Genomic DNA, 19,409 nt, shown 5'->3' with positions numbered 1-19,409 from the left:
TTGTAGACCCTACCATCGACCTTTGATTGATGGTTGACTTTTGGTCAATAGGTTTCAAATCATTCTAGAACATCCTTGGGGATGTGTTTTACGTAACTTACGTATTCTATCAATAAGAATTCTGAGTTGTGAATTGATATTTGTTCTAAGCGACGATCGTTCGTGAAGCCTTGATATTCGTGCTAGGGAATTGTAACGCGGACTCCAAGTGAGTGGGTATTTTCCTTTTTATAGTATATATATGATTGATAGTTTCCACAAATGCTTTTAAATTGATTTATGCATATCATGCCATGATTAAATAATGTTATAAGAAATGTTGCACAGTTGTGAAATGCCCAAAATGATCCTACGGGATGTGCAAGTAAGTTCAGGTAAGGTTATGTTGATTGAAATTGTTGAATCATTATGGCATGTTTTTCATAGAGAATGCTCATAATTGCTACACCCCGATGTTAGTGCTCCCGCTCAAGGCCAGGGCTAGTCCTTCACGTGTATGTTCACCTCCCGTAGGTGCTAGTCTTGTCGCACATGTCACATTAGGTGACTCCGACTCATAGGTGTCCCGTGCATAGTGGTAATCTTCACATGATCGTAGAGCGATTATTATTACACCTAGTCATGTCTTACAGGTCACATTAGGTGACTCTGACTCGCGTGTTAGCATATGACTAATAAACAATAGGTGCAGTCGTACAGGTCACATTAGGTGACTCCGACTGATATGCTAGTATAGATTACTTCACATGATCATATCTATATTGTTGTTGAGTATTTCTGATGTGGCATACTTTTGGCATTATTGTTTATTTACAGTTGTTTTCATACTTGTACATAGTATGATTTTTTGGAAACTATACAGGTTTTACAACGAGGGGTTATGACGTTTTCAAAAGGTTTTTATTAAAACTTTATTTCTAGGCCCACTCACCATTGTTTTTCGCCCCTCCAGGTTTTAGCAGCTGAACTTTTGTATCTACAAGGATTCTTGGCAAGTCTCATTGTAGACGATTACCTTCGATGGTATAATTCTCACCCTATCTTACTGTAATGTACTTATACTCTGACATCACGTGTGAATTGGGTTCATTCCTGTTCACCACGCACTCTTGTATTTAGGCACTTTTAGGTTTAAATTTATTGTCATTTCCACATCACTACACTTTATGGCTTCGTCACCTTCTAGGTGTTGGTCAGCACAACTTGATTTGAAGTCCTAGTGCGCATTCTGGATCGGGGTGTGTCAATAAATATCACAAATTCTAGCTATACACATTGGCAAATTAAATATTAAACGTCAAGTCGCAATCCTCGTTGGCTAAATAAATACCAAATTATCCAACCATATCTACCATTAGCTAGATAAATGCTAGCATAAGAACCACAATCATGGGTAAAACTACTTACCAACATTGGCTACACATAGCCGTTACTTTGATTCTTTCTCAAAAATTTATGGCCACAATCACTGGCGATACTAGACCTCAGAAAATTTTTGCCATATCCATTTTTTTTTTAATTTTTTTTATTTATTATTTTTGCAAACAATTATCATATATTCCCATCATATCCATCATTGGCCAAATAAATATCAAAATTTCAAGCCATAATCAGCAATGGCTAAGTAAATATTACAATTTCAAGTCAAACCAACAAAATTGGCAACCTAAATGTTAGAAATTCTAGCGAAAATTATTGGAACTTCTAATCACAATCATTGCATAAAAGTGAGGAATTTAAAACCAACCTGCAATTTCCATTTATATTAAACGAACTCAAATTCTCATTCTATTATTCATGTCCACCAATAATTCAATAAATGAAAAAATCTCCACGGTTTTCCCACCATTCCCATTATAATGAACAATTCATAACTTTGATTTATGATTTCTTTCCCGTTCGATAAATTTCATCTTGTTTTTTGTTTTTTTTTTGCTTGGTCGCTACACATCACATTGATAACTCATTCTCACAGCCCACACATGGAGCTTTTCTCCCGAAAACACTGGGTCTTTGTGCCCATTCAATTATTTCTCCACATTTCACAGGTCATTTCTCCCAAATCAACATCCACGGGCCATTTTGCCCAATCAAACATTCCTCCCATTCCACGGGCCATCTTGCCCAAATCAACATCCACAGGCCTTTTTGCCCAAAACAACATCCACGAGCCTTTTTGCCCAATTCAATATTCCTCAATTACCTAGGTATATTACAACTTTTCCATCTACTTGTCACACTTTCACAATCATCTTAAAATTCAAAATTTTCCTAATGCATAGCATAATATCAACCCAATTCCAAATTAATTCGAAACTTTAATCAAGCGCTCGTCTTTGAAGCTATAACATGAAATATGACATTTAAAAATTTTTCTGCTCCCATCCAATTCAGTTCACTTCATGGTGAATCACAATAGAGGTATTCCACGTAAATTCTTTATTAATCATAGAACTTATGAAATAATGCAATATCAATGTAATTCACAATTCACATCCACAAACGTCAATAATATCTCACATTGTAAAGTAGGATCATTTGCTTTGAAACCATTTGTAACGCCCTGACCCAAAAAAATTATTTCGGAAGATAATTACTATGATAGGCCCAAATTAAACTCTTGTTTATTTTCTACCATTTATCACAATTCGTTTATTTAATTAAGGATCACAATTTATTTAATAAATTCTTAATTTCTCACAAAATCTATAGCTAAATTTATTTACCAAAAACATAAGGTTAATCTTTAAACTAAACACCCAATCCCTTTTCTTAGAAAATTTTCAACAAAAGATTAATCTCGGTTATTTCAAGGCTGTATCTAACTCCCGTTAGACTGCCTACATACCCCGGAACGGGATTAAGCCTTTCGTAGTTCACCATTCATTCTTTTATCCATTTCCGAAAATATTAAACATTAGCTTTCACAATTGAATCACCTCAAATGGGTACCAATTAAGGATTTTAAAATATCAAAATTTACATGAAAAGGCAACATCAGCCCACTGGCCACCCGCCACCGTAGAGGGCGGTTTCCGGCGAACGAAAATCAAATTTTCCGACGAACTCCAAAAATTACCAAATTTTACAGGCAAGTAGATCTCAGTGAGTGTAGCAAGTTTCATACCTTTGACTATGGCCAATTTGGGCGGGAAAGCACCAATTCGTCTCAAACCCATCGGAAACCCTAGAATTTGGTGGCTTCAATCCGTCACCTCCTGCTCCGCCGCACCTACTATTGTTTGGGCTTTGTTCCAGGCCTCAAGGGGAGTTTAATGGTGGTGGGAATTGGAAGAGAATGTTTTAGAAAGGATTTCGGCAAATAACCCTCGCACCCACCGATTTCCATGTTTCCCGACGCTCGGGCCACACGAATCCAGGGAGACTCGGTTTCTACCCCCTTTCCTTTTTTTTTTTTTTTTCCTCATTTCCCTCCTTTCTTCCTTTTCTAATTCGTCACTTGTATTCTCTCCCCCCTTCTGATTGGCCCATTCATTCCCCCCATTTCTCCTTTTCTCTCCTCTCCTTTCCATCTTAGCCGTCCATTTCTTTCCTTTCTCTTTTTTTCCCTTCATCCCAGCCACACACGTGGCACAATCTCAGTGCTCCAAAAATCTGGAGCTTTCTAGAGAAGTTTAAAATTACAAAAATATCCCTAATTTTAAACGTTAATAACTCCTTCATTATAATTCTGTTTCACAAATGGTTTGCGCCTATACGTTCGTGAGATCGAGCTCTATAAAAAAAATAAAAAATAAATTGTGATCTTGAAAGGTCTATGGATTTTAGATAATTAGTTTCCAAACTTCAAACTTCGTAACTAGTTTAATTAAAATCTAAATTCAAATAAATTAGTATAAAATACATCCTCGTATAATTACGTTAAACCAACTAGGGGCATTTTCATCTTTTTCACTTATCGATAAATTTTACATCGTAAATTATAATAATTTCCGGTAACAAAATTTTAAAATTTCTCAATTAAATTTTCATAACCATAAATCGATTTATTTTCGATTTTCTCCACATATTCATATATTTAAATTTTTAGGGTATTACAGCTGTGGATCAAAGCACCATTGGTCCCGTGCTTGCCACGCTTCTTGAAGGTTGTAGGTGATTATCATTCTCGTCGTAAGAAGTTTGAATCAAACTTTGTTCAAGTGGATGAATAGGGGGATACAAAATGGAGGTTTCTGATTTTCAGGAAGTCTCTATGGAAAATTATAATCTTAGACATGGGCCATTTTTTCATTGAATTTTAGACCCCTAGGGTCGAATTCCACTAAGTGGCTGAACCCGCTTTGTTTTTTGGATTAAGTTTTGAACAATTTTCCTTTATGTTTGGATTATTTGTTGGTGATTTGTTTTAATTTTGGATATTAAGTTTATGAGTTACCTTTCTCAAATACTTAGTTAATTAAATGAATATATCATTTTAGAACTTTTATGCATGTGACCGATTCAATTAATTTTGTTTCTAGGTATGACTAGTAGGAAAGTTAGTTGTCTGGTAGATAGTGCAAAGATGCACACCGTTTTGTGTGAACTCATCTGTTTCATTAACTTCGTACCTAAGAATGCACATCTAACAATCCTTTTTGGTTCATCCAGCATGATCGAAAGATATGGTAAGGCTCGTATAATGTTGTCCAATGATATTATTTTGACCATTCAAGATGCAATTTATTCTCCACGTTCCAAAAGAACGTTGTTGAGCTTTAAGACATACGAGACAATAACTATCATGCTGAAACCTATATAGAAAATGGAATTGAATTTCTGCATCACTTCTTACGAATATGGCCATAATCGTATTCTAAAGAAGATAAAGTATATCCCGAGTGGTCTGTATACAACAACTATATGCCCCCATAGAAAGCCATTATGTGGCGGACCTTACCTCAGGGACTGCGCACGAAATTACACTTTGGTATGATCGTTTAGGACACCCTGAACAATTAGTGAAGCACCATATCCTCAAATCTTCACACGGCCATCCTTTAACCCGAAGTTAAGGTACGATTCAAGAAGATATTGCATGCCAAACTTGCTCCATGGGAAAGCTTATCATTAAGCCTTCTTATGACAAGATTCGTTCAAATCCTCCAATTTTTCTACAAAGGATTCAGGGGGATATTGGTGGACCGATTCAACCTCCCTGTCGACCATTTAGATACTTTAAGGTATTGGTTGACACTTCCACACATTTGGTTACACGTATGCTTGTTGTCCACAAGAAACGCTGCTTTCTTCAAACTTTCGACTCAGATTATCAAGCTTAGGGCTCACCACCTTGATTATCATATCAAATCTATTTGATTGGATAATGTTAGAGAATTCACAATCGAAAACTTTCGATAACTATTGCATGTTAGTTGTGTTTGAAGTTAAACATCTAGTACCCCATGGTCATACCTAGAATAGCCTGGCAATGGCATTCATTAAGCACTTACAAATGATTGCTCGATCATTGGTCACCAAGCTCCTAATCGCTGCTTGGGGCCGTGAAATATTGTACGAAACCATGTTGGTTCGCTTGAGGTCCGTCGCGACCTAACCATATAATGCCCTTCAGTTGGTTACCGGATACGAACTTGACATATCGCATCTGCGCGTTTTTGGTAGTGCAGTTTATGTGCCGATTGTGTCGCCTTTACGTACTAAAATGGATCCTCAAATAAGGATGAGAATCTATGTCAGTTTGGTTCTCCTTTTATCATTCATTACTTAGAACCTTTGACATGCGATCTCTTTACCACTTGTTTCGCAGATTGTTACTTATATGAGATAGTTTTCCTGTCGTTAAGGGGAGATAAAAACCTCTACGTTCTTGAAGAACGACGCAATTTATCGTGGACGACTCCCACTTTGTCTCATTTAGATCCTTGCACTGCCCAGTCTGAGACTGAAATGTGATGCATACTAGATCAGAGCGTAGCTTAGAGCACGCTAGAAAGCACTGATCTAACGAAAGTGACGAGAACACATATACCAGCTGCAAATGTACCTGTGCCTGCAAAGATAAATGTACCAAATGTACGACGAAATTCCATCTTGGAGGCCTAGGATGCCACTTTGACCGATCCAAGTACATTGGCGGCTAGCTAATCCTTTGCTCCTACCCAGAAATATGGCAGACCTTTTGGTTCAAAGGATTCACAACTCCAGAAGAGGAAACCCATGACATAGGCTATTGAGCCTACAGTGAATCTAACCATTGCCTACTTATTCTATGCAACGCATGAGGAAATTCTAGATTATGGAAGCGTCCTAGAAGAAACAAATCTCCCTCCTGAGAATCATGAGATTTCGGTCCACTGTGCTATCTTGGATGATGTTTGATGTAGAAATGAGATGATAATCAAGGATGCATTAGCATATGCAGTAGTTACTAAGATTATTCTGAGCAATGACATTTAACCTCGTTCCGTTGATAAATGTCGACATAAAACTAATTGGTCAAACTGGAAAAAAGCAATCCCAAACAAACTTAATTCGCTTGCGAAACGTAAAGTGTTTGGGCCTGTAGCTCCTACTCCTACACATATAAAGCTTGTTGGCTACAAGTGGGTTTTGGTTCAGAAGCGTAATAAGAATAACAGAATTGTGTGTTACAAAGCTCATCTTGTTTCGCACGGTTTATCGCAAAGCCCTAGGATTAACTATAACAAAACTTATTCACTCGTTATGGATGTGATTACTTTTCGTTACCTTATCAGTTTGGTAGTTTCTAAAAGACTGGATATGCAGCTTATACACGTGGTAATTGTGTATCTCTATAGGGATCTTGACATGGAAATCTATATGAAAGTTCCTGAAAAACTTACATTGACTGGTCCAAATAGTTCTAGCACACGAAATACCCTCTTCATTCGACTGAAGTGTTCACTCTACGGATTGAAGCAAGCCGTGCAGATGTGTTTTAACCGTTTGAGTGAGTATTTGATTAGTTAGGAATATGTGAATAACGAACTCTTCCTATTCATGTCCATTAAGAAGTGACATTCGGGTTTTGCGATTGTTGCAGTTTATGTCGATGACATGCATCCCATCAGGATTCTTGAAGAGCTTGAGAAAATTGGGCACACATGAAGCTGGAATTTTAGTTGAAAGATTTTAGGAAAACTTGATACTATCTTGGTCTTGAGATAGAGTATTGTTTGAATGGAATCGAACTATACCCAGAAGGTGTTGCACCATTTTAAAGAGGATAAAGTGAAGTTTTCGAGTACTTATATGGTCGTTCAATCGCTAGATGCAAAACAAGATCCCTTCCGTCTGTAGAAGGATGAAAAAGAGATTTTGGAACCCGAAGTTCCTTATCTAAGTGCAATAGGCGGTTTATTGTACTTAGCTCAATGCACTAGACCCGACATCTCTTTCGCTGTTAATCTTTTGGCAAGGTATAGTAATGCACCGACACGTAGCCACTAAATTGGTGTTAAATAGAGTTTCCGCTACCTTAAGGGTACGACGAATTTCAGCTTGTTCTTTCTTTATGAATCCTCGAGAAGTGCCACATCCTCAAACGGGTTACGTCTTTATTTTTGGAAGCACCGCAATATCTTGGAAGTCAACCAAGCAGACCTTAGTTACCATTTCTTCAAACCATGTTGAAATACTCGTCTTGCATGAAGTTATTCGGTAATGCATCAGGCTAAGAGCAGTTGTGGGCCATATTCGAAACACTTGTGATCTTCTTCTCGTCGTTGACATCCCTACGACTATCTATGAAGATAACACAGCATGCATGGAACAACTCAAGAAGGATAACGTTAAAGGAGACAACACCAAGCACATTTTTCCAAAGTTCTTATTCTCACATCAACAATAAAAATATTAGAAGATTGAAGTCACACAAATCCGTTCTCAAGACAACCTGGCCGACCTCTTCACCAAATCACTACGGAAGACGACGTTTCAGAAGCTTGTTCAGGGAATAGGTATATAGGTATGTATAAACTTTCTGAGTTGTAACATTATTAGTTATCTTTGGAATTATGTCAAACTCAAGGATAGTATTCCAAAGTATATTCACTTGAGCTTAATCTACTCTTTCCTATGATTAAGAGCATTTTTCCCATTGGGTTTTTGCTACCTAACGAGGTTTTGACGAGGCACCCATCTTGGGTTGGTCATATCCCTGATGTACGTCTCATACATGTTTCATTTGACTTTATACTTTCTCACGCACTTTTCCTTAGACTATGGGCTTTTGTCCCACCTCGGGGTTTACCATAGCCATTGAGTTTTTGTGAGACTTAGTTCCATATGCAAGTTCCTTTGTTTGAGATTACCGTCTTCCCAGTATAAGTGCTGACGAGTCAACTTCCTCAACTCTACCCAGTGACGAATCTACTTGAGTATTTATAGATATTATATTAAAGTGTGATTTTGTAAATCCTAAACAAATTTTATTACTATTTATTCTCTCCCTATTAGGACTGTATTTCCTTGGAGGACAAGGATTCTTCTTCTCCCTTATTTACTCTAAATAAAGGCACTGCGTAGAGCGAAACACACCTCAGAATTACATCTCCATTATCTCTCTGCCGCACCCCTCTCTCCTTGTCAGATAAAATAAGCCACAACAATTAGCAATTTTAGGGCCTTTAATTCACTGTTGCATAGGGACCCAAAAATCTCAGGGTCAGCCTTATTTATAATGTTTGATACAATGTTATTATCTTTACATGCCATTTTGGTTATCCACTAAATTTTCCAACAGAAATTTTAACAGGACAACGATCATTCACTTCCTCGGAGACTGTTGTAAATATTATTAATTGTATGATTGTACATATGGTTCTAAAATACGCTAGGCGCTAGTTGGCGGTAGACTGAAGCCTAGTGCCTAGGTGCCTAGAAGGACTAGGCAAATTTGTATTTTTAAAATAAATTTATTATATAATATAAAATAAGTGCATGTTTACACTAAAAATATCATACTTGTTGAAAAAATAAAATACAGAACATACAAAAATTAATATTTATCATAAAATATAAGTATTATATAAAACTTTAGAGCTTTTTTAAGATCAGGAATTACTATTGGTCCTTAATTATTTTAAAAAATTGAAGTTGGGCCTGCTATACATAAAAAAAAAAAAAAAGTCCACAAACTTTTAATTAAAGAAAATCCCACTAACCCTGTCATGCATTACCCGCTCCCACCCCACCCTTCTCTCTCAATATCATCTGCCGTTTTTCTACTTCATTCCTCCCTGCAACAGCTCTATGATCTATCCCTCCTCTCTGTCTGTCTGTCTGTCTCTCTCTCTCTCTCTCTCATCGTCAAATTTCATTGGGAAATTTGAGGTATGTGGGTGAGACCGGAGGTGGAAGGTGATGAGAACTGTAAATGCGAGTCTGCCTAGCACCACTTTCTAGATATTGTCTAGGCCGTCTAGGAGCGCCAAGGCGGGCGCCTAACACCTTCCCGCTTTTGTCCATCAATTGGCACCTAATCGGAACGGTACCGCACCAACCAACGCCTACACCGTTTTTAGAACACTTATTATACACTTGGGTCAATATTTAATATTATTAGTTAAATTCATTAATGATGTAAATAGAAAGATTTGACAGAAGTCTTCACATAATCATTATCTACATAAAGTAGTCTAATGAAAAACAAAAGTATACCCTGACTTCCCACATTCAAACTTTTTTGTAAGATAAGTATTGTAACAAGCATATGGCACTTTATAGTAATAGCAAAAAATAAACATATGTATACATTATGAAGGAGTCAACACAGGATCATAGGTTGCTCATGAATAGTTTCATAACCCTAATGTACATATTTGTATATTTTTATATGACAGCTATATATGAATTGAAAGGAGTTAAAAACACTGAATTACAACCTATTGCTTCTTTTGTGCAACTCCATTTATAGTTCTTTGTAGATTTTCTTATGTCTTTCCTTTGTCTTTCTTCTCCTACTTCTTGTGTACAACCACATGGTAGACAACATGTGTTCAGGAAATGCCTCACTAGATGGGCCTATAAAATGTAGCATAACTTGGCAAGTACCCATCAAAGCTTAATGAAAGGATTCAATGAAGTTTTTTTTTTTTTGTTAAAATTATGACTCCATTGTTAAAATTATGGCTCCTCTACCGTTTATATATTCTGATAGAGTTCAATTAACCTCAATTCTTCTTTTTTTAACAATTAACTATTTAACTAATTAATGTTATTGCGCAACTTAGAAGTTTAATTTTAGGGGCATTTAGACTTAAGGACTTGAAGAAGATTATTTTTTCATTATAACCGGGATGCTTTTAGAAATCTATTTTTAGTCCCTAACTTTAAAACTCATTATCAATCATATTAAATACCCTTGCCCACTTTTATTATTTTCAAATTTTTTTCCTAAAACAGCTAATTTAATCATCAATAATGCCTTAGAAATAGAGATTTTTATTTCTACATATCAAATTTAGTAATTTAAAATGAAAGACTTTTTAAATCATTTTGCTAATGAGAGTTAAACTATATAAAAATTTATATAGACAATCACAAAACGAAACAAATAGATTAATATGCAGACACAATAAACAATATACATTATAAAGGTACATGAATATATACATAGGTGCATATATATAAGTACATGTATACATAGGTTCATATGTATAGGTACATAAATGTACATATAGGTGCATATACATAGGTAACATATATACATAGGTTCATATGTATAGATACACAAATGTATATATGTCACATCCTGGCCCGGGGCGGATCATTTCCCGGGCCCGCTCCACCACCGTAGCACAATATTGTCTGCTTTGGGCTTACCATTCCCTCACGATTTTGTTTTTGGGAACTCACGAGCAACTTCCCAGTGGGTCACTCATCATGGGATTGCTCTAGCCCCTTTCTCGCTTAACTTCGGAGTTCCTACGAAACCCGAAGCCAGTGAGCTCCCAAAAGGCCTCGTGCTAGGTAGAGATGAGAATATACATATAAGGATCACTCCCCTGGGCGATGTGGCCGAGGTGGATCACTTCTCAGGCCCACTCCACCACCGTAGCACTATATTGTCCGCTTTGGGCCCCGACCACGCCCTCACAGTTTTGTTTTTGAGAACTCACACGAGAACTTCTCGATAGGTCACCTATCCTGGGATTGCTCTCACGCGCTACTCGTTTAACTTCAAAGTTCCCATGGAACCCGAAGCCAGTGAGCTCCCAAAAGGCCTCGTGCTAGGTAGAGATGAGAATATACATATAAGGATCACTTCCCTGGGCGATGTGGGATCTTACAATATATAGGTGCATATATATCGATACATAAATATATATATTTATGCACATATACACATGTACACAAATTATGTATACATATATATATGTGCAAATAAACATATATGTACTGTTACCACTTAAGCTATTTTTGTACCCATAATGAATACAAATTAAGTAAAAATATTCTATTTGTAATAGTAAAAATAAAACAAAATAAAAATTATTAATTATTAGCTAGATTATAGGTTATAGGTTATATAGAAGTCAAATGACCAAAATCAGTATTTAATATTACACCCAATTTTAATAAAAAATAGATCTTATTTAAGGATTATAATCTAGTTTCCTATTAATTTTATACGTGAAAAAGGAGAAAGAAATTATCATGCAGAACTAAGACAGCATGACATGTACGAGCCGTCGTAAGTGAGAGATTTTTCAATGTGATCGATACACGGGATGGTACACCATGTGTCACTATAGAAATGGTGGAATATGTATGTTAAAATGTTAATAACTTAAAAAATAAAATTTCCTACCACTTATGTAAAAACACATAATGTATCACTCGTATTCCGATCATAATGAAAAATTTATTGTTCTCATACGCGGTTTACACCTTTCAACCTCATAAAGCCAAAAGATGCACAATTGTAATGTTACAAAATGCCCTTTAAGTGGCTTGCTTGTGAAGCATTCTCCCTTTCGTCCCCTCAGTGTCAATTTGCTTTTTAGACACCTGGAACGTGGATTAGAAATTAAAAAAAAAAAAAAAAACAAGAAGACACCTGGAACGTAACTTCATTTACCAAAATTATTCGAGTACCCGAAAGTTCTAACCCTTCTGTTCATCCTCCTGTTTATAAAAACAGAAAAATGACTAACATAAAACAGGTATACTCTATATAACGTCTTTTATGTAATAATATATTATTAGATACATAACTTTTCTTTACATGATACTATAATATTAAATCAAGATGCCAAAAACAAATAGATTTATTTCATATAAATTGCTCTCGTTTCTTGTGAGCTAATTTTCATCTGCTCTGCTTGTCTTTTATTTTTATCGTATACATATAAAATTCCTTGCTTTATATTCAGTGGCCATAGAGGCATAGAATAAATAATATGACCCGAGAAAGTAGACTAGTGTTCTAATATGTGTGGTACACATGCAGGGTTCTAATTGCAATTAAAGGATTGAGTCATCTTATGAAGATGTTGATTTCCATAATCTTATAGCATATATACCTACTTCTCATAACTAGACAAATGATGCCCCTTTCAAAAAAAAAACAAAAAAAAAAAAAAAAAGAACTAGACACATGCCACTTTTCCAACGTCATATTATCGACTTCATGAAGGAAAACATTTGGTAAAGTTAAAAGGAGTTTATTCTTCATTTTGTAAAATACATGTCTACTTGTTGACTTATTATAATTAACGTATTATTGCATAAGTATCATAATAAAAATCGTTTAATATGAAATTTGTTTGGGCTGAACAAATAACTAATTTATGATGAGAACGCTACAGATTAATCATAGAAAAATCTAGCTCAAAACGTCGTCCTTTGAGTATGGTCGTCTTGACAGCAAAAAAAAAAAAAAAGAAAAATAGAAGCATTTGAGGCACTGTTGGCTTTACGGTATTTTAACATACATATACGTGTAAATTTGTTCTCCTGTTATGGACCTGCTGGTTTGGTTAGAATAACAACCTGACCATATCTGAATTGCATGGTAGGATCATTATCATTAAAATTATAAATGAACCACCGCATGGAACTAGTATTTTAATTTTTTTTTGTCATAAATTGTAAATTAAAACCACAAGAATCCATATCATATTTGTTATTTATAGTTGTCAGGAATCAGTATCCTTTATTCCTTTGCATGAATATTGGATTGGTGGTCATTATATTTTGTTATCCAATCACCTGCTGTATACATTAATCATCATTATATAATTTATATACTAATTGTAACAAGCCACCACCTTTATTTTATTTCCAAATTTTAATGTGTTAAAATCCCTTCTAAAAGTTAAAATCCAGTTTGGAAAAACAAGTTGTTTTCGGTTCTTATTTGTAGTCAGATGACGTTTTACTGTAATGACGGAAGACAATAATGTCTATACACCATGGTGTGAGTGCAATTCACTGACCCTCTTTCCCTAACAACTAACAATTTAACTTGTTGATGCATCATCTGTCAAAAAAAAAGTTTAATATTTTTTAAGAAATATTCAGCAAAAAAGAAAATGATGGGTGGAGAAATAATTGATTAACACATTCAATGGCTAATCAGCAGCCGAGGACCATATACTCTATCCTTCTCTCTCTCTCTCTCTCGTAACCTTTGCATTGAATTCCCCTTGGCCTTTTTTAGCTGCTCTGTGTGTGTGTATGTGTATACATACATACATACATATATATATATATATATATATATATATAAACGGAGTTGGAAGAGAAATAGAAAGAGGTGGGATCGGATGAGAGAGAGAGAGAGAGAGAGAGAGAGAGAGAGAGAGAAATTAAATTTGAATCGCTAAAGAAAAAAATATTGAAAGCAAATGGAGGGATTACAACCCTGTAGATATTGGTTTAATGGAGTTTCTCTCTTTTCCCAGCCTTTGAGGTTAATACTATTGATCCTTGTGAGTGTTGGAAACGTGGACGCAGCTTTCTACAACCTGACCACCATCCCCTTCGACCAAAGCTATACCCCTCTCTTCGGCGATGGTAACCTTGTCCGGTCACCCGACGGAAAAGGTGTACGTCTCCTCCTCGATCGCTTCACAGGTTCGTAATTAATTTGTAATTCTCTAATTGTCTCTTGAAATACTCTTTTTTATTCATACTAATTAACTCGGCTATTTTTAATAAAAATAAAAATTAATCAAGGTTCTGGCTTCATCTCCTCCAATCTTTACAACCATGGTTTCTTCAGCGCTAACATTAAGTTGCCATCCGATTACACTGCCGGTATCTGTGTTGCCTTTTACGTAAGTTTCTTGTTATTTCTACGTACCCCAATTGTATATATATGGTAAATTAATTTGAAACAACCCTTTTTTCTTACGTAGAAATGATCCGTTTTTGGTCTGAGCCGTTTTTGGTCTGAGGAATTGAACGGAAATTCGTTGATATTTTCTAAATAACTAGGGGAGGTAATTCTAATTTGCTTCTAAATCTGTCTGGTGGCGATGACCAAATTGAACAAACAGACATCAAACGCGGACGTATTCGAGAAGAACCACGATGAGTTGGACATAGAATTCTTAGGGAACACAGAAGGGAAGCCATGGAGATTCCAAACCAACCTCTACGGAAATGGCAGCACCAACCGCGGCCGCGAAGAGCGTTACCGCCTCTGGTTCGACCCTACGAAAGACTTCCACCGCTACAGCATCCTTTGGACACCCGAAAACACCATGTAAGTCCGATACATCCTTTCTTCCATTCTCATCTAATCAGCAATGGCGTAGTCACCCACAAGGCTAAGGTGGTCTGTAGCCCAAAGAGGTTTTCTGTAAGGGTAATGCTATCCATGCATTCATTTTTACTTCTTACACACTTCTCTCAATTGTTGATTGTTCGGATCAAATGAATTGAAGATGATCACTGGCAAAATATTAACAAGGATGTGTTGGAAGTAAAAATGAGTTTGTGAATAGATCTATTCTTTTGTAAACTCATGCTTATAGCCTACTCAATTTCAATACAAATTATTTTTTAATGTATATTTAGTAGAGGAGAGGTAGTAAATGATACATTTTATGCTAAAAATTATAAATTAGTTCTATCTCCAGTCCACTTTTATCCTATTCTTTAAAGAAAAAAAACCATTTACCCTATATAATTTAGCCTTTGTGCTTCTTACTCAAGAAAAGAAACATAAGTTCTTTAAATCCACAATTAAATCCCTATCTCCGCAATTCTTGACTTTCCATTGCAATTTTCCAATGAATGTCACATTTGGTACATTCTTAATCTCTTTATTTACTTATTCTTGATTTAATTAGTAGGTTAATTAATTATTTATATGGTCCTTGAATTTATCGGTTAGGGTTATAATTTTGAGAATAGTTTATATTATATTGTTGTTCTTTTATATTGATAATTTTATATAAGCAAAAAATAAACATATGATTTTATGATACTATTTTTAGCTAGCCCACTCAAGAAAAAAATCATGGCTCCGCCCTTGCTAATTAGTTAATTTCACTTCCTCTTAAGCTATTTATGGCTTTGTTTTTATTGTCATTCCTCTCTTTTTACACTTTTTCTTTCTTATACACGTTGATGTTTATTTCTGTTCATTTATTTTTATTTCTTATTGATTTAAATTAAGGGAACTTTAATGAAAAACTCCCGGTATTGTTCACTTTAACGAAAAATCATATTTTTACACTAAAAGGTCAATTCTAGTACTATTTACTTTACCCTTTATTTTGTCCTTATCATTAAAACTCAAAGTCTTCGAGCCATTTTCATTAGATTTTCTTTAAATTAATGATTAAAAATAGATAATGATGCGTAGAGGGAGAAACAAATAAAGTGTAGGAAATTACTTCCTGATTTCTTTCATTGATTCCTTCTGTTTTGGGAAAGTTTTAGTATTTATATATGGATCATGATGATTCTTGTTGTTAAACAGAGATTTTTCAGTGTAATTGGAACATAGAGTGGTACACCACATATCACTATATCAATGGTGAAATATATGTTTTAAAAAGTTAATAACTTAGAAAATATAATTTTCCACTACTTGTATAAAAATACGTGATATACAATTTATACTCCTGTTATAATGAAAAATTTCTCGTTGTTAACGCGTATACGCAACCACCATGCTTTGTGGACTTTGTTTTATGCTTTATTTGACCTCATGGGAGGCCCCACGCACTTTGGGATTGCGTCTGGGTTGCTTCTACTTACAAGTCTATTAAATTTAGTGTCTCTTTTTGACCCCAAAACATTGAGGAATACTACACTTCTCATGGTGTTATTTGTACTATTTTTCTAATAGAAATAGATCTCATTAACATATGTAAGTCTTATCTTATTAGAGGAATAATGCAAATGATGATACAATTAGATGGTAAGTGTATCATTCATCAATGTTTTGAGGTCGAAAAAGCGACTAAATTTAATCGGTTAGTAGAGTCCGCCAATGCATGTAGGTCTCATCTCTATTAGAGAGATGATACAACTAGATGATAAGAGTAGCATTTTTGCAAAACATTTATAATGGCATTATATCTCCTTTTATGACAAAGTACATGTTATGTTTATACCAGATCAGCCTATTAATTGAATCAATTAAATGATAGATAATGTATAATTATTGCTAAATGTCTGGACTAAAATATAATAGCACAATATGTCACATATTTATTGGTTAAAAAACATGTCATATATGTTTAAAGCATCCTTCTCTTATGTGTGACACACACAATACTTTCTGCTATTTATGCTAGTGACTTGGTGAGGAATAAATGGGAACTGAATTATGTTATTCGACAAAGTCATTGTATAACGTTAATGTGAGATGTTGATGTATTCATGTTTGAAACCGGTTGTAGCAATATTCAACTATTTATAAAAGAGAAATTACCAAATACCTTCTTTCTCTTTCTAAACTCTTGTTTAATCTTGTCATATGTTTTAATTTGGTTTATTTAATTCGATGACTAAAATTAAAGAGAATATGTGAATGTAACGTTCAGATTCTATGTGGATGAAGTCCCAATTAGAGAGGTAGTGCGAAATGAAGAAATGGGCGCTGACTACCCCTCCAAGCCAATGTCCTTGTATACGACCATATGGGATGCAAGCAGTTGGGCCACCTCCGGCGGGCAATACAAGGTGAATTACAAATATGCTCCTTTCGTAGCAGAATTCAAAGACCTAGTCCTAGAGGGCTGCCCCGCCGACCCAATCCAGCAAATCCCTGCCGCTGAAGCGTGCGCGGAACATTACACCCACCTCGCCACCCAAGACTACTCCGTCATCACGCGTCAGCGGCGAGCCGCCATGCGCAGGTTTCGGCAGCGTTACATGTACTACTCATATTGCTACGATTCGTTGCGTTACCCAGTGCCACCACCCGAGTGCGTCACCGTTTCTGCCGAGAAGGCACGCTTCAAGGACACTGGCAGGTTGAAGTTTGGTGGCAGCCACAAACGACAGTCCAAGCGGAGGTCCCGCAACCGGAACCGAGCCGTCCCTAACTCCGACAATGCTGCAGACATGTGATGATGGTGCATGGATCACGTACAGTTGGAACTTTTCAGACACTATATACGATCGATTGATCAATTCATACATCTCATACGTGTAAATTCAACCCTAGCTTATACTAGTGTACCATACTCCATACGTCTGTGCATCACACTTTTGTTCTCTCTCCAATGTCAGTTCAACCCTTGAATCTTTAGTGTTTCAATATATATATTGTGTGTGTGTGCACGCGCATTTGTTTTTTTTTTTTTTTATCTTTTGCCTCGTTGAAATCTTGTCTTGAATTTAAATCTCATTTAAGAAAAACAAGTGCTGTATTAATTTGTATATACAATTTGCCTAGTTGAAATTTTGTCTCGAATTTAACTCTCATTTAAGAAAAACAAGTGCTCTACAAATTTGCATATACAAAGTACGGACGTTCCAGTGTGCAACTTGACTAGCACATTCTCATGTACACGAAATCATGAATTAGTAAAGGGTAATACTTGTGTAAACTAAATAACATGGATGTTAAAGATTTAATTATTACTTAAGTGTTGCATTACCCCTAGTAAAATGAGCTATTGGATGCTTATTTCAATTCACAAGACAAAGAACTGAAAATAAGAAATTCAAATATTTTTAATATTTCTACAAAAGAACAAATTATAAAAGTAATCATTAAAAAAAAGATTAACTAAAAGAATAGGGCATGAGTCCGAATTATAAACATCAATGGATGTGATTTCAGATGCAAATAATACTCATTGATAACAATGAGAAACATAGGTGTGGGTTGGAAAAACCAAAAATCGAAAAAAACCGAACCGAATATCGAACCAAAAAAAAAACCGAACCAAACTGAAAGTTATTGGTTCGATTTCGGTAATTCAAAAACCAAACCAAACCAAACTGAACCGAACCGAATTAAATATAATTATATTTATTTATTTATTTAATACTTGAATGTTTGTATTCCAAGCCCAATTTAAGTTTCGGCCCAAGTTTTAAGCTTTTATTTTAGGCCAACCATTAACTCATAATCCAAGTCCTTTATCTTCTCGCCACCCAACCTCTTCTTTCTTCCATTTTTTTCTCCCCATCCGACCCTCTGCTTTCTTCCTTTTTTTTCTCCTCACCCGACCCTCCCTACATCTTCTTTCTCTTTGTTTCTTCTAGCATATTCTTTCTCTTTCTCTTTTTTTCTTCCTTTACTTTCTTTGAAATAGAAAAACTATACGCAAAGTTGTAGAGCACAAACCAATTTTCAAATTTTTTTAAAAAAAAAAAAAAAAAGAAGAAGGTTTTATAAAAAAACTGAACCAAACCCAAACCGAGCTGGAAAAAACCAAACCAAAATTAAACTGAACTGAATAAAAACAAAAAAAAAAATTGAACTGAACCGAATCGAACCAAATTTCGGTTTGGTTTCGGTTTTGGCAAAAAACCAAACCAATTGAAACAGAACCCACCCCTAGAGAAACATCACCTGCCCAATTAAAACATTTAACAACGGGAGGAATGATGTTTAAACGGAATGACGTTTGATGAATTTTTGTGGTCACCTCACTATTTTCCATCCATCATTCCAAAAACCAAATTTACACAAGAAACATCACCAAAACCATGCAATCAAATGCAAGATAAACAGAAGAAACATCAACATATATATATGACGGAAAAGGATCCTCTCCGAATTCCTTCCACCAAATCCATTCAATCCACCAATCTGGGCTCTTGAAATTTGATCCAACGACTAATGTTATTATAACTTTAAAGGGGCACCCTATTTTTAGCCGTTGGATCAAATTTCCAAGGCTTGAATTGGTCCATTAGGTGGATTTGGTGGAAGGGATCCGGAGAGGATCCCTTTCCATATATGACTACTTCTGTAAAAGGGGTTGTGACATGTG

The 19,409-nt window shown here is 35.5% G+C and overlaps 1 protein-coding gene across 1 annotated transcript; it reads left to right on the top strand.

Annotated features, from left to right (window-relative positions):
• The first annotated feature begins 13,578 nt into the window (after positions 1–13,578).
• On the top strand, positions 13,579–17,725 carry LOC137732047 (putative xyloglucan endotransglucosylase/hydrolase protein 30). The gene is made up of 4 exons (XM_068471341.2): positions 13,579–14,070; positions 14,173–14,273; positions 14,496–14,704; positions 17,001–17,725. Exons 1-4 carry the CDS (start codon positions 13,842–13,844, stop codon positions 17,527–17,529), a joined length of 1,068 nt encoding a protein of 355 aa, XP_068327442.2. The 5' UTR covers positions 13,579–13,841; the 3' UTR covers positions 17,530–17,725.
• The last annotated feature ends 1,684 nt before the right edge of the window (positions 17,726–19,409 follow it).

This window comes from Pyrus communis, chromosome 16 (assembly GCF_041283825.1).
Source record: "Pyrus communis isolate YQ-2024b chromosome 16, ASM4128382v1, whole genome shotgun sequence".
Taxonomy (NCBI): domain Eukaryota; kingdom Viridiplantae; phylum Streptophyta; class Magnoliopsida; order Rosales; family Rosaceae; genus Pyrus; species Pyrus communis.
Note: the sequence above shows the minus strand (reverse complement) of the source record. Positions and strands in the feature narration are given on the sequence as shown.